General features: G+C 40.1%; 1 protein-coding gene and 1 pseudogene across 1 annotated transcript in view; one reads left to right on the top strand and one right to left on the bottom strand.

Annotated features, from left to right (window-relative positions):
* The window catches only part of LOC102816377 (uncharacterized protein C3orf26 homolog), a 43,612-nt gene extending 39,987 nt beyond the window's left edge, over positions 1 to 3,625 (bottom strand). Inside the window, exon 1 of the mRNA XM_006868645.1 lies at positions 3,562 to 3,625. Coding sequence (XP_006868707.1) covers positions 3,562 to 3,625 — 64 coding nt within the window. The remainder of the gene's footprint in view (positions 1 to 3,561) is intronic.
* Positions 3,624 to 25,747, top strand: part of LOC102815990 — a 42,932-nt pseudogene continuing 20,808 nt past the window's right edge.

Below are 25,747 nucleotides of genomic sequence, written 5' to 3'. Positions count from 1 at the left end.
TGGCATCATTGATGGACTCGGGGGTGGCAGCGGTGGTGAGGTTGGCCCAGGATCGAGCATTGTTTCGTTCTACTGTGCATGGGGTCGCTATGAGTCGGATCCGACTCGATGGCACCTGACAACAACAACAACATCCTATTGATAGACTCTTAGATTGTTTCCTTCCCCCAGCAAATATAAACATTTTTTTCATTTGTACCTTTATGTTATTTATGAAAATCTACCTCTAAGAATACATTTCTAGCAGTGAATTTATTGCATTTAAGGATATATTTAGTTGTGGTGTGGCACTGTAGGAGAAGCACTGGATCACAAGGTTGGTTTTAACCACAAGGTTGGCAGTTCAAACTCACCAGCTATTCTTCAGAAACCCTATACAGGGTGCTTATGAGTCAGAACCCACTCAATGGCATTTAACAACAAGGGTACGTGTGGAAACGTGATGGCTCCATATAATAAACACTGGACTGCCAACCACAATGTCTGTGGTTTGAGTCTGCCAGCCACTCCACAGAAAAAAGATGAAGCTTGTTGCTTCCACAAAGATCTAAAACCTTGGAAACCCTATACAGGGTTGCTATGAGTTGGAACGTACTCAACGGCACTTAGCAGTAACAACAAGGGTATGTGTACTTTGTTTTATTTGACAATCATATGGAAAATTATAACTCACTTTGCATTCCTAATCCCCTTTATCCTGATCTACTTATTTCTTAGCATCACCACCTTCATATAGTGAATAATTTAATTATTTGTTTCTTTTTGACTCTATTAGAATATATGCACCATGAAAGCAAGAACCTTAAAGTTTTTGTTCACTAATGTATTTATCATTAGTGCTTAAACCCATTCACTGGCATATTGTTGGTACCTAATAAATATTTGTTGAATGATTCAACAATTGATAAGCCCCTCTTCAAAAAGAACTAGTTTAGAGTTCTTGTTTCCTCATATCCTTTTATTAACTCCACAAAATGACTTTAATATAGGAATGGCCTACCAAGAAAGAACTGCCAACACCAATCTCATAACATTCCTAAAAAAGAACACTTCTCAACTCTAGTCTTTTATCCTCCATTTCCCAGAACCTGATAACTGCAGAACCCAGTCAGTGTTTAAGGAATCTTGTTGAAAATAAATAGCATATTTTCAAAGGTATGTGACTCTTATGTAACAAAAGTCCATCAGAAGTATTTAAAATATCTTAGTCATTAAATGTTCTAAATAGTTATTTCTTGTTCCAAAAAAAAAAAAAAATCATTTCATCTGAAACCTTTTAACATATAAGATGAGATCATCTCACTGTAGGTTGAATAAATTAGTTGTTTCCTTAGACTGTAGTGGTTTTTTTTGTTTTTTTTTGCTTCAACAGAAAAAGAACTGCTTTTCTAAATTGAGGCTGCCATTTCTATGATTTCCACTTAAGAGACTATTGAAAGTATAGGGAGCAAGTGTCTAATCCATCCAGACTGTCCCCTGACACCCAGGCTCTCCGGGACTGCTGGGAATTGAGGCAATGGGGCCAGGCCTGTGCCACTCAGTCTGCATGGTCAGTGCAGGCCAGGGAGCGGTCATCATGACAGTGCCAACTCTCCCCAACTTCCTGGAAAGTCTTCTGAAATTAAAACAAGAAGAAAAAAAAAAAATCAGACTTTCTGGGTTTGATATTGTTGTGAAGTGCAGTCGAGTCGGTTCCGACCCATAGCGACCTTATATAGGGTTTCCGAGAAGCAGCTGGTGAGCTTGAACTGCTGAATTTGTGGTTCAAACTGATTTTGCAATCCAGTGCAAATCCAAAGTGTTTGCTCAAATGGCATTGCAGGTTTGATATAGGAGTGGTTAAATGATTGGTTTCATTCCATGGCAAAAAAGAACAAGCTAAAATAGATGTTGTTGTTGTTAAGCACCCTGGAGTCAGTTCCGACTCAGAGTGACCCTGAACAGGGTTTTCGAGGCTGTAAATCTTTACAGGAGCAGACAGCCTCATCTTTCTCCCATGGAACAGCTGGTAGTTTCGAACTGCTGACCTTACGGTTAGAAGCCTGATTCGTAAGCACTACGCTACCAGAGCTCCTTAAAATATAAGGATAGGTAACATCTATTTCCTCCATCCCTGCCTTCTCCCTCTTTTGAAAATAAACTCATTGCCATCCAGTTGATTGCAACTTCGAGAACTACGTTGTTGTTAAGTGCCATCTTACCAGTTTTGACTCATAGTGACACTGTATAGCATTTCTGAGGCTGTAAATCTTTATGAGAGTAGAAAGCCTCATCTTTCTACCATGGAGTGGCAAATGGGCTCAAATTACCAACCTTGTGGTTAGCAGTCCAGTGCTTATCCTATAGAGATATTACACTCCTCTTGAGAAGTACCTTGTAGTTTTTAAGTGCCCTGGTTCTGACTCACAGCGACCCTGTATAGGGTTTCTTAGGAGTGGCTGGTAGGTTTGAAGTTCGTTGTTTTTGTTAAGTGCTGTCGAGTCAGTTCTGACCCATAGCGACTCTGTAAGGTTTCTGAGGAGTGGCTGCTGAGCTTGAACCTCCAATCCTGAAGTTCAAGCAGACATTGAGTGCAGCGTATTAACCCACAGTGCCACAGCAGGGCTCTGGGTTTGAAGTATGATGCTGGTGGTGGTGTGCCGTGGAGTCGGTTCCAACTCACAGCGACCCTGTGCAGGGTTTCTGAGGCTGTAAATCTTTACGGGACCAGAACGCCTCTTATTTCTCCCCCAGAACAGCTGGTAGTTTTGAACTGATGACCTTGAGGTTGGCAATATAGAGAGTTCAATTTCCCAGCATAAGCTTCCAGGGCCCTTATTTACATGACCACTTCTGGGGAGGACCTTGGCCATAGGATCATATAGTGAAAAGAAGATACTTTACCCACAATATGTTACAATCTATTTCCATTTGGAATTTCCTTCTGTCACACATCCCATAGTGAGTGGTGTTGGAGTGGCTGTGCACATCTTGGGCAACCAGTAAGAGGAAGTTGAGTTGGATGCACATTTGGCTTGAGTTTAATGGGAGATTTGTGTGGTTTGCAGTCATTTCTGTCTATATTTAAATTATTGCTAGATAATCCTAGTACAGGAATGCTTCCGGGAATACTCCTGTTACTCTGTGCCAAATCATCAGATGTTCTGATACAAAGGGGTAAGCCAGAGATTGTAGATCATGACACTAATGTCATTACAACTGTAGGAAGTGGAGGAAGCACCAGGTTTGGCATGTATGACACAAGAAACTAGTCTGTGGAAAATTCTCCCAATCATCATAAGTGTAAAATTATAAGTAGAGAATTAAGTACTAATTTTTGCTTATTCAAAATGGACTATAGTAGACAGTGCATTACATATACTTGTATAGAAACCACACAAATACCTCAGTGTTTCACACATCTAGAAATTGGTCAACCACACAGTTATGATGCTGCCTGGAAAGAAGCCCTCCCACACGGACCTTCCAACCAGGTGGGTACCTCAGATGAGAGCCTTCTCCAGGCCAGCACCAGCACCTCAGCTGCCAACAGTGACCCCACTGTCAGTAAAATGGACTCACCTGCTGCTACACTATGGCAGCCAGGTCTGATGGCCCAGACAGCAACCATTGCCACCGTGCACATGCTGAGCCCTGCCATCACTGGAGGCTTCAGTGGAGGAAGTAATGCTGAGCCCCTAAGACCTGCCATCACTTACCAGGAGCCTCAGGAAACTCAATCAGCCTACCAGCAGCAATTTGGCCCTTGTAATTATGTGATTAAACAGTTTCTGGAGTGTGCCCAGAACAAGGGTGACCTCAAATTTTGTGTTTCAGTGAGGTGCTGAAGAGTACAGATTTGCAAATGGATAAGTGTAATCAAGTTCAAATTGAAGAAATGGGAAATCGGCTCTCATAATCAAGTTCATTTAGTATACAACTATAATTGATTGTGACAGTATAGCATTTACAAGTACCAGTTAAGCCTCTCTTCCATCAATTGCTTCCTTGTTGCTTTAGAATCACCGTGGGAAGAGGATATCTTACTGTATTGAGATGATGTCAAGTATGGGCAAATGTTTGTGTGGCATCCTTAAACTGGATATTATGATGTTATTGTTGTGAATTAATTAGAGTAAAGATATTTTCTTCTACAACAGAAACCAGACCTTTCCCGCCTCTTATTTGATGGGAATGAGTGCCACAGAATTTATCAGAATTCTTATGTTGGTGTTGTTGTTAAGTGCCATCGAGTCAGTTCTGACCCTTAATGGTCCTGTATAGGGTTTCCAAGGAGCGCCTGGTGTACTTGAACCACTGACCTTGTAGTTCAATCGGACCTTGCAATCCAGTGCTTTAACACACAGCACTGTATCAACTCTCCTTTCATGTTGGTAGCAGTACTGTAAACAAGATGTCTGTCAGTTGAATCAACTGTTACATACATCTCAGTTTCATTAATAAAAAAAATCCAGTCAACCATGCTAAAGGAAAGATGAATTTATCAGTCTATGCATTTAATAGAAGTTGTTACAAAATTGTGATCATTTGAATAAGTAATCAAAGCGTTCACAGTAAAAAATGCAGTAAAAAATACTTCAGCGGTATGTCAGACAGTCTATTAATGAAAATACTATGCTATTTGTTTGGATTGTGAGATACCTGTGATATTTGTCAACTGTGTTAGAATTGTAAGTTGTTATTGCTTTCTCATTCAAAATAACATCATTTGAATGCAATTTACTGTCTGTAAGTTTGCACTGTTTCCAAGAGAGGGCTTTCCAAATTGTATATGCTTTAGAACTAGAAAAACCTACATTTTTTCCCTGGCCAGGTACATTGCTATGTATTCGTTTGTATTTTCTATGTAGATACCATACTGTCACCTGCATCTATTTAGTATTATTTCTTCCTTTCTAGTATGTACATAATGAGCTGTAGGATAAACACTGGATTGCTAACCCACAAGGTTGGCAGTACAAACTCACCGATTACTCTGTGGGAGAAAGATGAGATTTTCTGCTCCCATAAAGACTTTAAGTCTTAGAAACTCTATACAGAGTTGCTATGAGTTGGAATTAACTTGATGGCAGTGGGTTAGTGGGTAAACTAGATCTTATAGTTTTAAAATGTTGTAATAATAACAATAATGATGATAATAATCAACTGACTAAAGAACAAAAATTGTTTAGTCATTGCAATAGATAAAACAAATGCATTTGATAAAATGTATTCATTTAGGGTAGCTGTTGCTAAGTGCTGTTGAGTTGGTTCCTACTTACAGTGACCTTGTATAGGGTTTCCAAGGCTGTACGTCTTTTCCGGAGTGTAAATCTTCATCTTTCTCCCATGGAGTGATTGGTGGGCTTGAACCATTGACCTTATAGTTCACAGCCCAGTGCTTATTGTGCTCCCCATAGTATTAAGTGTATACATACAATTTAGAGTTGTTACGGCTTCCTGTTGAAGTATTCTATGTATTAATATACAGTGACCTTATTTTTTTTTTAAAATTAGTTCAATTTAACTTTTTTATGAGTCTTCTGGAAAACCCTATGGTGTGCAGTTCCACTCTGGCACACATGTAGTCACCACGTGTTGGAACTGACTCAGTGGCGACAGGCTTGGTTTTTGGTTTTCTGTATTTCTAGAGGTAGTCTGCAGTTCGCTGGGATAGCTATACTATAGACACTGAAAAGTAATATTGGAGACACAGCTGTACTTAAACAGTCTAAAGTGTTTTGCTAAAATTACTCATCCCTAGGAGCCAGAATGTTTTATTTGGCCAGGAAAACCAGGGCCGGGAACTAGTCTTTAAGAACCATGTTCCCAGCTCATTAAGAGACTCCCACCAGTATCACGGGGAAAGAACACAATTCCCACATCCAAAGAGCAGGACCGTGAGACTGAGCTGTGTGAAAGCTTTAAGTCCAAGCCAGCAATACAGATCCCAGAGGAGAGGAGAAAAAGAGGGGAGGGGAGAGGAGTGGAGGGGAGAAGAAGAGAGGAACAGGAGCAAGAAGCCTAGCAAGAGAAGGTCATGCGTTCACTCTGACTTCACCTACATAACAGGGGCTGTGTAGCAAAGGAAGCCCCATCCTTCACTGTTTCTACACACTCCTCACAATAACTTCTAAACCTGTGCCTCGACACAACACAATGCATACAACAAAACAGCCCAAAACCTTGTACTCCATTAGGACACTCCAAAGAATAACCAGACTGCTATCTGACTTCATCTCACTGACTCTGACTGTTCAGAAGGCCCACTCTCCCTTTATATTGTTCCTCTCCTTTTCTATCAAAGTGTAACCCCATCCTCCAAAATCCAGTTCCAGTTCACCTTCCCTATAGGACTATTTCAGGGTTATAATCAGCAAGTAGTCCCAACTTTCACTGAGAAAAGAAATAAAGGAGAAAAGAAGGAGAACCAAATCTAAGATGAAAGTGAGACAATCAGGCACAATCCAGGGCTCCTGGTCGCCTTGAGAGGCGAGCTCAGAGCAGCTCAGGCAGATTCCACCTTGAGCTCTTGGCCTTCCCAGGCCACAGTCGTGGGGCCCAGGTGGCGGTACAGAACCATATCACTCATTCCCAGGTTGGTGTATCAGATTTTACATTAGCATGACATTATGTGTTTCCCAGTTTCTTTTATAGTGCTGTTCCTTATTGTTGTTAAGTGCCATCTAATTGGTTCTGACCCACAGCAACCCTGTGTAGGGTTTCCGAGGAGCAACTGGTGAGCTTGAACTGTTGACACTGCAGTTCAAACGGACTATGCAGTCCAACACATTAACCCATAGCACCACACCAGGACTCCTAATTGCTGTTCCTAGCCACTGTCGTTTCCTTTTTGCTTTCTTACTCTTTTAACTACAGCAAGAAACTGAGTATGGTCTGCCTTCTCCATCTCAGCCTTTTGAAGATCTCTTTTCTAAAGATTTTACACAGCAATGTACAGAATGTACGTTAAGTCTCCGTGTGTTGATTCACAGGAGTTTTCTGGTCACTCTGAACTGAAATGAAGAGTGGGGACGTTATCTCTTTTCCTCTCTTATTTAGTCACTCCTGATCTATGGTGGTTATGTGCCGTTGTGTTGGTTCCGACTCACAGTGACCCTGCACAGGGTTTCCAAGGCTGTAAATCGTTACGAGAGCAGAAAGCTTCATCTTTCTCCCGCGCAACAGCTGGTAGTTTCGAACTGCTGGCCTTGCGGTTTGCAGCCCGATTCGTAACCGCTACGCTACCAGAGATCTATGTTGTTGTTATTAAGTGCTGTCAAGTCAATTCTGACCCATAGCGACCCTGTATAGGGTTTCCAAGGAGCAGCTGGTGAGCTTGAACCACCAACCTTGCAGTTCAAACAGCTTTGCAGTCTGGCGCTTTAACCCACAGCACCACACCAGGACTATACTCCATAAATATTGCAACAGCCTAATGTGCAGTCCAATAATTCTTCTGCTTTCATAGCTGATGAGGATGTCCCTAGCAAGGAATCCAGAGTTCATTTACAAAATAAATGACCAGTTCCTATAGAAAAACTTAAAGTTAGAAAATGTGGAGTAAGATGGCAAACTTTGAACTGAAGTCACTCTATAAGTCCTGAGACTCTGAGAAAAAGTACTAAGATCAATAAAACAAAACGAGCTGATTCTGGTTCATGATGACCCATGTGTGTCAGAGCAGAACTGTGCTGTCAATGGCTGAGTTTTTGGAAGTACACCACCAAACCTTTCTTTTGAGGAACTCACTTCTGGGTGGACTCTAGCATCTTGGTGTGACACTTTAAGATAAGCCCTGGAATGCTAACTGCAAGGTCAAACCCACCAGCTGCTCCTTGGAGACCCTATTCAAGATTGCTCTGAGTTGGAACGGACTCAACAGCATTTAACAACAACTGGGTGGACTCTAACGTTGAAAAGTTCAGTTAGCAGCCAAGCACGTTAACAGTTTGTACTACCCACGGACTCCCAAGACCAACAAGATTGTCTCACAAACACATGGCTGAAGAAAAATGTTTTACCTTCTTTTTGTGGGGTGTTTCAATGCTACAAAACTTTTGCTGCTAATTACATGTCAGCAGAACTAAATCATGATGACTATTCTTTCAAAAGTGTGACTGCTCTAGGTTAGTGATGATTTATTTCTTAAAATACACACAGGAAAGGTTCTGGGCTAAAATCTGGTTTTGCATGACTCACAGATAAAAATTCAGTGTGTGCTCATGAACCACCAGCCCACTTGGGGCAAGGCCCTGAGAACCACAGAAGCCTGACCTCCCACTAGAACACTCCCCTTGTGACCACACTGATGCCTGGTCTGCTGCAGCAGACGTGGAAAGGACCTTTAATGCCAAAACCAGAGTGCTGCAAGGCCTGCCTGCCTATATGCTATAAGAGAGTTAAAAGATTGATCAGAGGGCAATTCTAGACAGAACAGCTACCTCCTTGCTCTCTGTTATGCATTTTCTTTTTCCTCTTATCTTACTTTGTTTTTAGATTAATGAGAAAAAACAAAACCAAAAAAACTTGGGCTACATGACTTCAATTGTAGTCTTGAGTATTTTCTGGTCCACCTGTGCAGTTGGAGTTAGGTGAGTAGGGCCATGGATCCTGGCAGTGGAATTCTGGGCCTTAAAATAACTGTTATGTTAATTGGTTGAGCATACTTGATACAAGTAGCCCTGATGGTGTAGTGGTAAAGTACTTGGTTGCTAACCAAAAGGTTGATGGTTTGAACCCATTAGCTGTTCACATGAGAAAGATGTGGTAGTCTGTTCTCATAGAGATTACAACCTTGGGAGCCCTATCTGGCAGTTCTACAGCCTTACAGTGTCACTATAGTTGGTTTTAACTCAACAGTACATAAGAAGAACAATAAAACATCTGAAAGCACTGACATGTGAATCTCTGTTCTTAGAACGGAAAATAAGAATGACGGCAATTTTTATACAGTCCTTTGTGCAAAGCATACATTGACTCATTGAGCTCTACATCAATCTTATAAGATGGGTACCATTTTTTTTTTTTTTAATGGTAGATTGTTATACTTTTAATTTTTTTGTAGAGCTGTGCTCCACAGGTACCCCTTGCCTCCAACTTTTTATTGTGCACTGAGTGAGGTTTATAGAGCACATAATCAATTTTACATTCAGAAAATCATATACTTTGCATCATTACATGGCTGCAATCCCTTCAGTGAAGATGGGTACTATTTTTATCATCTGCTTATAGATGGAGAAACTGAAACACAAGGTTAATAAAATACAAATAGTGCCAAATCTAGGCAGTTTAGACCTGGAGTTTGTTCTTAAACACTATACAGGACTGCCTCTATAGCTTGGGGAAAAAACCCCAAAGTTCCCTTCCTAGAGTAGCTCTGAGGTGTACTGGTCTCTAGGTACTAGAATTACAAAGGCCTTGTGGACAGAGACCAGTTTAACGTAACGTTACATGTTCTTATTCATGTTCACTATGTACACTAGAAAAAGGCTCATTTTGGGGCAAAGCAACTACATATGGCAAGCAGCCCACTCTCCCCACCTCCAAAACACCCAATTAGTCCAAATATGTATGAGTGCCTCTCCCTTCCCTCCCTATCCTATTTTTGTTTCCTTCCCCAGATGATGGCTTTTAACTGGGGGAGAAAATGTATCATGGGTTGCCTAGGCTAGTCCTGGCTTATGCTTGCTCTTTCTACATCCCATCTGGATTAGTATCTGTGCTGGATTTAACATTTTGAGATAAGTAATATTTCTAATAGTTATGGCAAAATAATCCAGGGTAGATTTAATATACCTCCACTGTGCCCTTTGACCTGCTGTCATCTGCTTGCCAAGTGTTTCGTGACATACAAGAAAAGCATATGCTAACATAATGTTAAATCTGAAAGATTATACTGGTAACTAGCTCTCTTCTTGACTCTTTTAAACTAACACCCTTTCTAAGAACAGCATATTGTTTGTTCACTGACCAAAGCAAAGTGTATTCGGACATGAGTCACTAGGGGCTGCTAACCCTTTCATCTGGGATGGTGCTGGGAGAACTATGTGATACTCTTGGCCCTGCTGGCTGTTTGATACAACACTCATTTAGTGTTGGCCATGCGGTTATCTGTGAAACATGACAGTACAGAGACAGGCAAGAAAATGAATAAGTGATGTGAAAGCATGCTAAAAATAATGACTCTGCTTTAACTGTTCAGGTAATTAATATGCTGTTTTTTGTATGTGTTGTTGAAACAGTTCTGATTCATAGGGATCCTATGAACAACAGCATGGAACATTGCTCCGTCCTACACCATACACATACTTGTTACATTTGAGCCCACTGCTGCTGCCACTTTGCCAGTATGTCTGCTTGGGGGAAGTCCTCTTTTTTCATCGACCCTTCATTTATCAACCATGATGTCATTCTACAGGGACTGGTTCCTCTGGATAACATTCCGAAGTAAGAGAGACAAAGTTTCGCCATCCTTGCTTCTAAAGAGCATTCTGGTTTTACTACTTCTAACACAGATTCGTTTATTCATCTTGCAGTCCATGGTACCTTTAATATTTTCCTCTAACACTATAATTCAAATGTATCAATTCTTCTAGAATCTTCTTTATTCACTGTCCAACTTTCACATGCATATGAGGTGATTAAAGATACCAAGGTGTATCAAACTGATATCTTTACTCTTGAGTGCTTTAAAGAGGTCTGTGTAGGAGATTTGTCTAATATAATACATTGCTTGATATTTTGACTGCTGCTTCCATGAGCGTTGACTGTGGATCCAAGCAAAAGAAAGTCTTTGACAACTTCAATCTTTTCTCTGTTTATCATGATGTCATCTATTGGTCCAATTGGTCCAATTGCTTTTTTTCTTTACATTGAAGTGCAATCCATAATGAAGGTTGTGCAGTCTTTTATCTTTATCAGAATTTCATTACCTCATTACCTCTTTGCTTCCAGAAAGCAAGGTTGTATCATCTGCATATTGCAGGTTGTTAATGAATTTTTCTCCAAACCCGATAACACATTTTTCTTGAATAAGTATGGTAAAAAGACACAACCCTGGCATACACATTTCCTGATTTGAAACCATCCAGTATCCCCTTGTTCTGTTCTAGTAATTGCCTCTTGTCTATGTATAGGTTCCTCATAAGCACAGTACCATTTTCTGGAATACCATTCTTTGCAATGTTATTCATAGTTTATCATGATCCACATAATTGACAGCCTTTGCATAGTCTATAAAGCACAAGTAAACATCATTCTGGTATTCTCTAAGAATCCAAGATCCATCAGTGGGATACTACTTTGCAGCAAGTGCCGAGGTGTGCACTGATAAGGGTGTTCTCTTTTCAATTACATTATGGAAATGAAGGCAAAAGGGTTTTCTTGTCGCAGGAATTCTTTACTACGTCAACACACACCTTGACTATACAATGGAGAGTATGGGGACAAAGTCTTCCTCAGTTATATTTGGTCCCTGAACACTGCTTTTTCAAGTACACCCTTTACCATACTCCTGCACAATGCTCTGTTTACCAGTTTGGAAAATGCCATTATAGAACATATGAACAATATCCTAGAAAACGTAGATTCTAGTTTTTTTGTGCTCTTGGGCAAGTGAACGGACGCTGTGCCAGAGTTTTCTCATTTGTAGATTAATGAAGTCATACTGTTGTAATTTAATGATTCTATTTTGGTTCCGGCCAATTTCTTCCTTAAAATGCTATACACCCTGGACATGTCTAGATTGCTGGAGTAAAGTAGAATGTTGAAGTATAAAGGGATAGGGTATTTGAAAAATATAGGTGAACATGGTCCTATTAGTGGATATGGGAGTTATAGCATGTTCTCCAAATAAAAATTTCAAGAGGAAAGAGCCCATGAAACTTCAGCTAGACCTGCTATATACCCTCCCCTTATTATAAAGTATGATCCCAAGGAAGACAAACATTACAATGAAAAAGCACACTCTGCCTTTTAAAACTACCTTATAGCCTTCATAGAGATTTCAAGTAGCTGTTAGATTACTTAATGTATGCCCTTAATGCACATCTTGTGACTAGTTAAAGATGGGTGTAATGCTCACATACTCCGCTTCAGAAAAATTTAATTTTAAGAAACAACTGGTTCTCATCAAGTTGACTCAACTCATGGAGACTCCAGGTATATCCACAGTAGAAAAGCGCTCAATAGGGTTTCAATGGCTGATTTTTCACAAGCATATTGCCAGACTTATTTTCTGAGGCACATCTGGGTGGACTTGAACTTCCAATATTTTGGTTAGCAGCTGAATGTATAAACTGTACCACTCAGGGACTCTGTCAACACTATACTGATTATTCATTAGGTAGAATCATCACTTTCAAAGAGTTTTTTAAGAACAATTTTCCTTGATGTAAAAATAATACATACTCACTGTAGAGGTGTCAGAAAATATAGGACAGTAGAAAGAAGCAAAAATTACTTATAATGGTCTTTCAATAAAAAATATCATTTAGACCTGGCTTCAATGACTGGATGATCAGAGCTCAACCAGAAGAAAATAGAAGAAGATGAAAAAAAAAAAAAAAAGTAATCTGATACAATTTGATGAACTTGACCTACACCTATGGATGCAGTAGAGTAGAGCTCAAAAGAGGAAACAAATTCTTACAGCAAGGATCATTCCCACCCCCTCCACACACAGTATAGGCAGGGATGGGCAACTTGGACATTGGCTACCCAAAATGTGGTGGTAGGGGGTGGGGCAAGAAGTGACTGGCTTACAAGCTCTCAAGAGGGAACTGAGATCCAGAGGGCCTGGAGGAAGGTAGACTCTCCAGTGAGTAGTATCCAATCTGTCTAGGCGGGGCTGATGAAAGGAGATGGAGCTTGGTCTCTTGTGTTACAAGAGTGAATAACTGTTTTTAGGACTTATTGTGAGGGTTGGAAATGTAAAGGTAGATGTTTTGTAGCAAAAGGAGGGGAGTGATTAACTTTTCAGTCTAGGAGTGGAGGTCCCTAGGACCATCAAGGTAGAAGAGCGGAGAGCGGGACCCTATCCAGAGAAGCAGTGATGCCAGAGATGGAGGCAGAGATGATGACATGAAGAGATGGAGCAGCTGGAGACTTTAGATCCAGAGAGGGAGAGGGGCTGTGTGCTGATGACCTGGGGGGTGTGGGGGGCAGGCTTGCAGGGTATACCTTTTGGTTGGTTGTTGATGTATGGAGGGGATTGTAACCATGGCAATGAAATGATATACGATAGAATGAATGTAAAACTAATGTTCTCCCATGTAAATGATTACATAATTCACAATAAAACATTAAAAAATATATATATCATTTAGAATTTTGATGCATTACTTCCAGTTTTTATTCTCTCTGGGTGCATGGGTATATATATCTACATACATTTTATTGTTTTTGTTAAGTGCTGTCAAGTCGGTTCTGACTCATATAGGGTTTCCAAGGAGAAACTGCAGAACTTGCAATTCAAACTGACCTTATGATCTAGTGCTTATCCTACAGTGCCACACCAGGACTCCATAGGCAATTTTATATATCTGGGATTATACAGCATAAATAAATGATATATACTTTAATATATCATAAACATTTTCTCATGTCTTTAAAACATTTTCATGACTATATAACAAACCAAAGAGCCCTGCTGGCTCAGTGGTTAAGTGCTTGGCTGCTAACCAAAAGGTCAGCTGTTTGATGTGTCAGTTTGCTTCTGTAAAGATGGAAACCCCACGGGGCAGTCCTACTCTGTCCTAAACTCTTACGCTCCGAGTCGGAGCTGACTCAGTGGCAATGGGTAGATAAGAAACCATCACTTGCCTGCACTATGATATTTCATTTGTTCTTCAATCATGACATAGATTATTTCTAAAATTTTGCCTTTATAAATATGGTACAATAAATATCTTTATGTATAAAGTTTTATGTATTTATGATTAGAATAATTTTCTAGAAGGGAAATTATATTATGAAAAGATATGTCCTTTTTATGAGTCCAAGTGGGACTACATATGTTACTTTTTTTATTAGCCATGTATAACTAAAATGATTTTAATCTTTGTTATTTATCAATGAAGGTTTTAATGCTATCATTAGCAACTTGTATGAGCATTTTAATGCTGTTATTTCATTTTTGATTTACAAATATTTTAAATTATAAAGAAACCAACTAAGTCACATTTTTTAATTGCTTTATGTTTAGAAAAGTTCTTCCCATCCCACGATAGATATTTTCAATCTAGTTTTTTTTTAATGGTTTAATTTTCTTTTCTTTTTTTATTTTTAATTTTCATCCATATGGAGTAGATTTTTTGTGTGGTAAGAGGTGAAGCTCTAACTTTATTGCCCTTTTAAATATTAATAAATTGCTCTAACATCAGTACTGAAAGATTTATCCCATCTGCACTGTTTTGTGAAGGCACTTTCACTTAACCCTTTCATGATACACGGAACATTATTGCCCACCAACATTTTCAACTTCTCAGGTTTCTTAGGATGCCACTATCCTTGTTGTTAGTTGTCGTAGAGTCAGTTGTGACCAACAGTGACCCTATGCACAACAGAACAAAACACTGTCTGGTTTTGCACTATCCTCATAATCGCTGCTACGTTTGAATCTATTGTTGCTGCCACTATGCCAGTCCATCTTGTTGGGGGTCTTCCTCTTTTTCACTGACCCTCCACTTTACCAAGCATGATATCCTTCTACAGACGCTGGTCCTTCCTGATAACATGTCAGAAGTATGACAGACAAAATCTGGCCATCCTAGCTTCTGAGGAACATTCTTGTTCTCAAGAACTTCTTCCAACACAGATTTGTTTGTTATTCTAACAGTCCATGGTACCAGAGGTATTCTTCTCCAACACCATAACTCAAGTGCATCAGTTCTTCTACTGTCTTCCTTATTCACTGTCCAACTTTTACATGCATATGAGGTGAGTGAACATACCATGGCTTGGGCTAGGCACACTTTAGTTCTCAGACTGAGATCTTTGCTCTTTAATACTTTAAGGAGGTTTAGTGCCCATGTTATAGTATGTATTGTCACCTAGCAGGGACCTATATAACTGTGTGAATCATAAGAAACAGGTCTCACCCCACCTATCCAATCAGAGACCACTGGGAATATATGGGTCTTACACAATTTTATCAAAATCAATGTTATCTCAAAAAAAAAAAAAAAAAATTCCCCCTTGATTTCAGCAAGACTTCTCATTACTGAAAATACATGGTATCATCAAAAACTCCAAACCAGAAAGCAATTCAGTAATGAAAAGGCTAACTAAAACTCAGATTATACATACAAAAAGATCTGGGTCCATTGATCTACCTGGTATTGTACTGTGTTAGGTAAAAACAGAGTGCCTTCAAATAGACTAGATTCTGACTCATAGCAACCTTATAGGATAGACTAAAATTTTTCCATAGTGTTTCCAAGGATAAAATCTTTATGGACCACCACTTATCTGTCAGTTTGTTGTACTGTGGGGGCTTGTGAGTTGCTGTGATTCTGAAAGCTATGCCACCAGTATTTTCAATACCAGCAGGGTCACCCATGGTGGACACATTTCAGATAAGCTTCCAGAAGAAGATAAGACTAGGAACAAAGAGCGACAAACCACTTCCGAATATTTAGTCACTGAAAACCTTATGAATAGCAGAGAAACACTGCCAGAAAATGAGCCCCTCAGGTTGGAAGACACTCAAAATGCGAATGGGTTAACTCCTCAAAGTAGAGTTGACTGTGATGTGAATGCAGTAAAGCCCGTGGGAGAAAAGTCCACGGGACCTTCATGTGCTGATGGGGCACAACTCAAAATGAAGAGAACAGCTGTACACATCCATTGAAACTCGGAACATGGAATGTACGAAGTATGAATCTGGGAAAATCGGAAGTTGACAAAAATGAAATGGAACGCATAAACATCGATATCTTAGGCATTAGTGACTGAAATGGACTGGTATTTGCCATTTTGAATCTGACAACCACATGGTTTACTATGCCAGGAATGATAAATTGAAGAGGAATGGTGTTGCATTCATCGTCAAAAAAAAAAAACCATATGCAGCTCGGTCATGATCACAACACTGTCTATGATAGGTTAATATCCATACGCCTACAGGGAAGCCCAGTTAATAACATTATTATTCAAAATTATGCACCAAACACTAAAGCCAATGAGGATGAAATAGAAGAATTCTATCAACTTCTTCAATCTGTAATTGATCAAACATGCAATCAAGATGTATTGATCATTTCTGGTGAGTGGAATGCAAAGGCTGGGAGCAAAGAGGAAGGATTAGTAGTTGGAAAATATAGCCTTGGTGATAGAAATGATGCTGGAGAATGCATGATAGAATTCTGCAAAACCAAAGATTTGTTCATTTCAAATACCTTCTTTAGACAGCATAAGAGATGACTCTACACATGGACCTGACCAGATGTAATACATAGAAATCAAATTGACTACAACTGTGGAAAGAGATGATGGAAAAGCTCCATATCATCAGTGAAAACAAGGCCAGGGGCAGACCGTGGAACAGACCATTAGTTACTCATATGCAAATTCAAACTGAAGCTAAAGAAAATGAAAACAAGTCTACAACAGCCAAAATATGACCTTGAATATATCCCATCTGAAGAACAGATTTGATATATTAAACATTAAAGACTGAAGACAAGAGGAGTTGTAGGATGACATCAAGAACATCATACATGAAAAAAGCAAAAAGTCATTGAGAAGACAAGAAAGAAGGACAAAATCAAAATGGATGTCAGAAGAGACACTGAAACTTGCTCTCCAGCGTAGAGATGCTAAAGCAAATGGAAAAAATGAGGAGGTACAAGAGCTGAACAGAAAAATTAAAAGGTCAGCTCGAGAAGATAAAGCCTAATATTACAACAAAATGTGCAATGATCTGAATCAGAAAACCAAAAAGGAAGAACACGTTCAGCATTTCTCAAGCTAGGCGAACTGAAGAAAAAATTCAAGCCTCGACTTTCGTTGTTGCAAGATTCTCTGGGCAAATTACTGAATGATGCAGAAAGCATTAAAAGAAGATGGAAGGAATATACAGAGTCACTGTACCAAAAGGAAATGGTTAGTGTTCAACTGTTTCAAGAGGTAGCATATGATCAAGAGCCAATGATACTGACGGAGGAAGTCCAAGGTGCATTGAAGGAATTGGCAAAGAACAAGGCACCAGGAATTGATGCAAAATTGAAATATTTCAAGAAAGTGAGGCAGCACAGGAGACACTCACTCATCGCTGCCAAAAAATTTGGGAGACAACTATCTGGCTGACTGATTGGAAGAGATGCATATTTGTACCCATTCCAAAGAGAGATGACCCAGTGGAATGTGGAAATCATCAGACAATATCTTTGATATTCCATGCAAGTAAATTTTGCTAAAGGTAATACAGAAATGGCTACAATCATACACTGACAGAGACCTTCCAGAGATTCAAACCAGATTTAGAAGAGGCCATGGAACGAGGGATATCATTGCTGATGTCAGATGGATCTTGGCTGAAAGCAGAGAATATCAGAAAGATGTTTTCCTGTGCTTTATTGACTACACAAAGGCTTTCGATTGTGGGGCTCATGACAAGCTATGGACAACAATGCGAAGTATGAGTATTCCGGAACACTTAATTGTGCTCATGAGGAATCTGTACATGGACTAAGAAGCAGTTGTTCGAACAGAACATGGGAACACTGAATGGTTTAAAATTTAAAAAGGTGTGCCACAAGGTTGTATTCTTTCGCCATACTTATTAAACCTTTATGCTGAGCAAATAATCTGAGAAGCTGGGTTCTATGAAGAAAAACATGGCATCAGGATTGGAGGAAGACTCACTGGCATCCCGCAATATGCAGATGATACAACCTTGCTTGCTGAAAGTGAAGAGGAGTTAAAATATTTACTGATGAAGATCAAAGAGCACAGCCTACAGTATGGATTACATCTCAATGTCAAGAAAACAAAAAATCCTCACCACTGGACCAATAAACAACATTCTTATCAATGGAGAAAAGATTGAAGTTGTCAAGGACTTCATTCTTCCTTGGATCAACTATCAATACTCACAGAAGCAGCAGTCAATCAAATGACGTATTGCATTAGGCAAGTCTGCTGCACAAGATCTTTTTAAAGTGCTGAAGAGCAAAGATGTCAGCTTGAGGACTAAGGTACACCTGATCCAAGCCATGGTATTTTCAATCACCTCATATGCATGCAAAAGCTGGACAGTGAATAAGGAAGACCATAGAAGAATTGATACTTTTGAGTTATGGTGTTGGAGGAGAATATTGAAAGTGCCATGGGCTGCCAAAAGAACCAATAGATCCATTTTGGAAGAAGTGCATCCAGAGTGCTCCTTGGAGGCTAAGATTGCCAAACTTGGTTTCTCATACTTTGGACATATTGTCAGGAGGGACCAGTCGCTGGAGAAGGGTATCATGCTTGGTAAGGTGGAGAGTCACAGAAAAAGAGGAAGACCCGCAACAAGATGGATTGGCCAAGTGGCAGCATCAATGGACTCAAGTGTGGCAACCGCAGTGAGTTTGGCCCACGATCAGGCAGTGTTTCGTTCTGCTGTGCATAAGGTTGCTATGGGTTGGTACCAACTCGATGGCACCTAACAACAGCAACAATCTTTATGGAAAAGACTACCACATCTTTCTACCATAGAGCAGCTGCTGGGTCCAAACTGATAACATTTTGGTTAGCCAGTAGAATGCTCCAACCTCTGTGCCACCAGGGCTCCTTACTGTGTTGGTTACTGTAACAATATTCTTTTAAAAAAACAACAACGAAAGCATTGAGCTTTTTCTTCTCATTTCTCCTTCTTTTTCCTAAATGGTTACTACATTGGGGCACAGGGGCTAGCAAGGGAAGAAGAGATGATTTAGGCCAAGATCTCTGAGAAAGCAGAAATAAAATGTCTGGGAATGGGTAGAAGCCAGCAGAGAAGCAAGATTAGAAGTCAGACTATCTCAATCACCAAGTTGTTTCCACCTACGGTGCTGTACCTTCAGTCTCTGGCTGTAGAAATTTTAGTCACCACCCTTAAATCCTATTGACCTTAAATCCTGTTGACACTCAGCTAAAAATCATGGTCAAGCACACACACTCCAGAGCCAATTGCCTGGCTTCACATCACAGTTCTGCCACTCACTAATTGTTTGGTCTTAGACAAACTGGTTCACCTTTCTGTGTTTCCATTCCTTTATATGTAAAATGGAAATGGTGAGATGATTAAATGATTTAGAATAAAACACTTGGAGCAGTATCATTAACCCAGGGTAAACATTATTATCACCTGTTTGAAGCTATCCTTTTCACTATTATACTACTGAAGTTACTCTTGCTAAGGACACCAAAAATCTCCTGTCAAGTCAATATGGGGCAGGGATTAAAACTACAGGTTCTTTAGAGTCAGGCTACCGGTATTGGAATCTCTGCCATTAAAAGCTGTGTGGCCTGGGACAAGTTACTTGATTTTTCTGTGTCTTAGTGTGCTCATCTAGAAAATGGGATACAAATGGTTCCTACCTCCCAGGATTGTTATATTGAGTTCTGACATAATGAGTGTAACTTCTTAGCGTATATCTAAACACAAAAGCAAATTCTCAGGCAACAGTTGTTGTCATCATCATCTGAAAGTTGCCTTGGGACATTTGGCCTTGATATCCACTTACCTTTTTGGACACTTTCTCCTTTTTTTAATGGCACACTATGGTTTGCTTCTCAACTCATCTCTTTACACACTCTATCTTATGTTGTTGTTGTTGCTGTTGTTATGTGCCGAGGAGTCAGTTCCGACTCATAGCAACCCTGTACAGGGTTTCCGAGGCTGTAAATCTTTATGGGAGCAGAAAGTCTCATCTTTCTCCTGTGGAATAGCTGGTAGTTTCGAACTGCTGACCTTGAGGTTCGCAGCCCGATTCGTAACCACTACGCTACCAGAGCTCCTTACTCTATCTTATATCTATCCCTTAAAATACTGAAACCTTCCAGGCTGTCCTCCACTATCCTATTCTTTGGTGACACTTTAGGATAAACTCTGGACTGCTAACAGCCAGGTCAGCAGTTCAAATCCACCAGGCATTCTATGGGAGAAAGATGAGGCTTTCTGCTCCCCTAAAAATTCACAGCCTTAGAAACACTATACAAGGTCTCTCAGTCAGAATCGATGCAATGGCAGAGGTGTTTTTTTTAAAAACAAAAAACCAAAAAACCAAAGACCTTAATTAGTACTCCATCCTTTAAGTCATAGACCAAAATCAAACCCACTGCCATTGAGTCAATTTCGACTCAGCAACCCTATTGTTGTTGTTGTTAAGTGCCATAGAGTCAGTTCTGAACCATAGTGACCCTGTATAGGGTTTCCAAAGAGTGGCTGGTGAGACTGAACTGCTGACCTTGAGATTCAAAACGACTTTGCAATCCAGCACATTAACCCACAGTGCCATACTCAACTGTAAATCTTTATGGAAGCATACTGCCACATCTTTCTCCTGAAGAGGAGCTGGTGCCAACCCTGCAGTTAGCAGCCCGATGCTTAACCCACTGTGCCACCAGGGATCCTTTCCTCTAAGCCATGGTTATGTAGATTTTTAATTAAAGGATCAGATACAAAATACTTTGTTGTTGTTGAGTGCTGTCGAGTTGGTTCCGATCCATAGCAACCCTGCATAGGGTTTCCAAGGAGCAGCTGCTGAGCTTGAACCGTTGACCTTGCAGTTCAAATGGCTTGGCAGTCTGGTGCATTAACCCACAGTGCCATAGGCCCATACAATCTCTGTCACAGCCACACAACTTAGCATAGCTACGTTCCAAGAAACTTTCTGTATAAAAACAGGCAGTCAGCCCACGGGCATACTATGCCAACCCCCTACTATGTTAGGCAGCTCAGGTATCCTTTGATTGGAACATTCACTGTAGTGCATCTTAAGTGCCTGTCTTCCCCTAGGACAGGATATCATTTGATCCTTGTACACTTTGCCTGTAGTATAGAATCTAGCAGATACATTCTGTAAGCATCTGCTGAAACACTGAATAAAAAGACTATGTAATTTTAGTCTCAAGAGTCAAAAACTTTGTTGTGCTTGAAGGAAGAAGGCATTTTCTTCCATGTGATTCCTTCAGTAGCTATGAAAACAAACTATAGAATAGACCTCATGGCCTGTGTAACACATTGAAACACCTAGTAGAATTAATCTATTCTATTACAAACATGAGAGGGAAATGAAAGACCTGGAAATTCACAGTTTCAAGCACCAAGTAATATTACAGACATCAAACTAGAGCTGTCCATGGTGGACTATAAAACAGGGCACATTTTACAGGAATGTGAGAAACAGCTGTTTCCCTGTTCTTGCTTTATAAGGGGGCTCAAGGGTATATACTAAGCATATGGAAAACATTTATTTGCTTAAAGAACTAGGACATCCAGCCAGTGAAGGGCTCCATTCATTAGAGATAATGTCCTGGTGGGTGAAATTAAGAGGATAAGAGGAGCTTACAGAGAATCATTTCAGCATCATGATTAATGAAAAAGGAAACACCAGTAAACACTGAAGGGAAAATAAAAGAAAGTTGAAGCAGAGAAGAACTGAATATGCTCTAGAGAAAGCACTAGCTACAAGACCAAGTAGCATGTTGTGCCAAATAGAACACCAGAGGAGAAAGTCAGCCATAGGAACACTGGGGTGGGGTGCTAATTAGAGCTCCTGTTAGGTAGAGTTCTTCTGGGGTGGATGCTCTCAGTAACATTTAGGGTTTCCCTGTCCTTTGGTTCCTGTGCACAGGCCTAAGTCAACTGAGTGTTTTCCCTTTGGCATTAGCTTGTCAAGATTCAGTTACTGGCAAGAGATGAAGTACCAGAAATCCTTAAAACACATTCACCACATCTCAGCTCATCTTTATTGCACTCTGGAGTTTCCTACATTCTTCAAAATCCTATTTAAATTTTTAGTGGCTCACCCATTGTACTTTCATTGTTTCATTGTTGTTGTTAACTGCCATTGAGTAGGTTCTGACTCATAGAGACCCTGAATAGAGTTTGGTGAGCTTGAACCACCAACCTGGCAATTCAAACCAACCCTGCAGTTCAGCACATTAACCCTCAGTGCTATATACCAGGACCCCTTGTAATTGTGTTATTACTGGAATGAAAATAAGAAATTCCAGTTTTAGGTAGGTATGGGGACAAAGTTAACAATCTATGAAATAAACAAGATTATCCATTTAAAAAAAACATCCCAAAACAACCAAGTATCAATCGAAGTATTAATGGCTTTAGTAAAACAAAATTTAGATATAGATGTCACTGCTTCAGAGAGAAATAGAAACAGAAACCCCAGTCAGAAGTAACTGTGAGAGGAACAAACAAGATGGCGGATTGGGTAGAAGTGCAGTGAGGACCTCTGTTAGCAACAACACAGAATACCAGACCAAGCAGGCTCAGGGATGGTCTCAAAACTCTGAACCACATATAAAGGAAAATTTAGAATGCTGGAAGGCTTACAGCTTGGGAAATTGGTAGCAGAAGCAAGAAATCCATTGCTTTCTAATTCAAGAGGCTCAGCTGCTCCTGGAGATGCCATCTTGGGCAAGACCAAACAGGGAAAGGATCAGAACAGCTACAGATGCCTGAAAGAACTGCGGAGATAAAGGTGTGGACATTCTTCTTCTTTTTTTTAAAATCTGTTCATTGGTCTCTCGTTGTCTACACACCCCCATTCTGGTGACTAAAGGGGTTGCCTGAGTGAGTGGACACCCCACCCCCACCCCCAGAAGGTTCTACTACACATGCACATAGATCTCCTCAAAATTTAAAGTGAAAGTTTCCACTTAAACCAAATGGCAGTGCAAAACAGCCACAACAAGCTGAACTGTTTATCACTAGGAAAAAGGCCTGAATGGGGGTTGTGGAGTGGCACAGGGCAGACTAAAAAGGAAATAGGCCAGAAAATAAATCCTGCGTTATTTCACAAAGACCAACAGTGGCATCTTGAAATTTCTCAGGAAGAAGAGTAAACGGGGAAGCCCATCTCCTGATCATATCTATCTAGAGGCAATCAGAAAGCATAAAAAATACCAAAATACACACCCATCTAAGTATTAAGGCCATAGATAACTCCTGAATAAGTCCAAAAAACAGAAACAGATGACCATATCAACACATGTCCAGAAACGAGATAAAGTGACTGAGGCAAATGAGCTGGAAGTAGACTTACACCCAATACTGGAAGATGGGCAGGCTTTGGAAATACCTGAGAAGGAATTCAGAAAAATGATTATAAAATGTATCAAAACACTTCACAATGGAGTTGAGAAAAATAAGGAAGAAGTCAGAAAAGCGATACAGGATCAAATAAGATAGATACAGCATTGGAAACAATTCAAGATCTATAGAGAGAGGTCCAAATGATTAATAATAGAATATTAGAAATGGACAATACACTGAAAGGGCAAAGGAGGAGAACTGAAGAGACAGAAGCCATACTAGTGAGCTAGAAGATAAATCTCTCAACACTACTAAGATAGAAGAGCAAGCAGAAAACAGGATAGAAGGCCTAAGATTCATGTTGGACAACATGAGAAGTGTAACATACAAAGGCAAGCAAATCAGATTAAGCTTGGATCTCTCAACAGAAACCATGAAGGCAAGAAGGCAATGGGGAGACATATATAAAACCCTGAAAGAAAAAAAACTCTCAACCAAGAATTCTCTACCCAGCAAAGCTGTCAATCAAATACAATAGTGTAATCAAAACAGTCCAGGAAAAACAGAAGCTAAGGGATTTTGCCAAAGCCAATCCTGCAATGAAAAACATCCTAAAGGAAGTTCTGTGGACTGAGAACCAAAAAGAACAGACAACAACAAGAGAATGACGTACATGGCAGCATCACTCTGAACTCAATCAGCAAATGGAAGAGTCAAGAACAGAATAAAATTATAAGAACAGAGGATCTGGGAGGTCAGTCTATGATCAAAACAATGACAAGGTGAAAGAAGGTAAATACAGAGGAACAGAGATCCAGGAAATGAGAAGATCAGGTAAATTTCAGTATAAAATAGACTGTCTTAAATGTAGGGAAGAGCTAATGGAAAAAAAGGTAACCACAATAGTGGGGTTGGGGTGGGGGGTTTAGTTCTGGTATTGGGGAGGACAATACAAGAAGGGGGAGGAGGTGGAAGAACAAGATAGATAGGGGTACACTGAGACAGGTTTGCATGGCCTAAGTGGGACAGAGGTAAATAGTGATGCACGCTCAACCTTGGAACAACAGGGCTCTGTGATACAGTGATCTAGGCATAGTTTGAAGAGGGGAAATAATACTAAAACGCTTGACTGTCCTATGAATATTGGTTTCCTTTGCCTACTATTGTAAAATACACACTTGAGTGGAATAGAAAGGAATGTTGGGAAACATGGTTACAGAAAACTTGTAAACCTGTTTTCAGCCTATAAATGATTGGGATACCTAAAAGGGGTTTTAGAACTTGCCCAGTGAAATAGGCCTCTTGCAAAACCTTTGCAGAGTATAGGACCTTAGGTGGAATCCTGAGTCCCATCGAGAACCTTCTGAGGTGGGACATTCCCACTAGCAAGAACAAGCAGACCAGCCTGGAACAGCTACAGCAACAGAAGATACATCTTCAAAGAAAAATCATCAGGAAAAACCCAAACCAAAAATGTCAGCATGACTGACTACTACAAGAATAAGTAAGCTGTTCGACAGGAAGCCATCAAGGCAAGCAATCAAGTTCTTTCAGGACAAACTCCTCTCTAAAACTGAAACTCAAAGGGAACACATGAACAGGCATGTAAGCTTGCTGGTGACCACATTGTTCTACTGGTGAGTGGTAGAGGGGGAAAGGCAGCAATGAATAGGCTGATTTCAACCACAGTCTATTAACTCCCGTTGATCTGAAGGTGTGAGAGAGAAGAGGAAGGGCTGGTTGGTCTAAAGTGTGGTAAGACCTGGGGTCACTTGAGGTCATGGACAAGGACATGGTCACAGAGGGCTAGAGCTGAGAGTGAAGCATTCAACTGATATGAAGTGAGGGGAGATGTACAAGAAGAACACCCAAACTTGCAGACAGTACACATTTGACCTAGCCTCGATGCCTTGCTAATCAGACTAGAGGAAGATTACAAAAAAAAATAATAATAATAATAAATTTTTTTTTGGATAAAGGAAACAAAGGTAAATTGCTACAATTTGATGAACCTGACCTATACTCATGGAGGTAGTAACTCTAAATACCAACAGAGAGGGAAGGAGTCTTCATACCAGCTATCAATGTTATTCCCTCTGTACACAGGGTAGATAGGGACAGGCAACTTAGACATTGGCTACATAAAATGAGGGGGCAATAAAGGCATGAAGTACTGGTTTACAAGGTTTCAAGAGGGAGTATAGCTTTAAGAATGTGGGGGAAAGAAAATGTTCCCACTGAATAGTTTTCATCTTGTCTAGATGGGTCTGGTGAAAAGAGATGGGGATAAGATTCGTATGATTCAACAGTGAATAATTGTCATCATGACTAATTGCGATTGTCATAATTATAAAGGTAGAAGTTTTGTAACAAAAACAGGGGAGTGGTTAATCTTACAGTCCAGAAACAGAGGACCCTAGGATCATCAAGGAAGAAGAGCACAAGTAGAATGCAAGACTTTATCCAGAGAAGCAGTGACACCAGAGACCAAGGTAGAGATGGGGACATGGATAGGGGGAGTAG

This window comes from Chrysochloris asiatica, unplaced genomic scaffold (genome assembly GCF_000296735.1).
Source record: "Chrysochloris asiatica unplaced genomic scaffold, ChrAsi1.0 scaffold00120, whole genome shotgun sequence".
NCBI lineage: Eukaryota > Metazoa > Chordata > Mammalia > Afrosoricida > Chrysochloridae > Chrysochloris > Chrysochloris asiatica.
The sequence above is the reverse complement of the archived record's forward strand: the minus strand, read 5'-3'. Positions and strand labels throughout refer to the sequence as shown.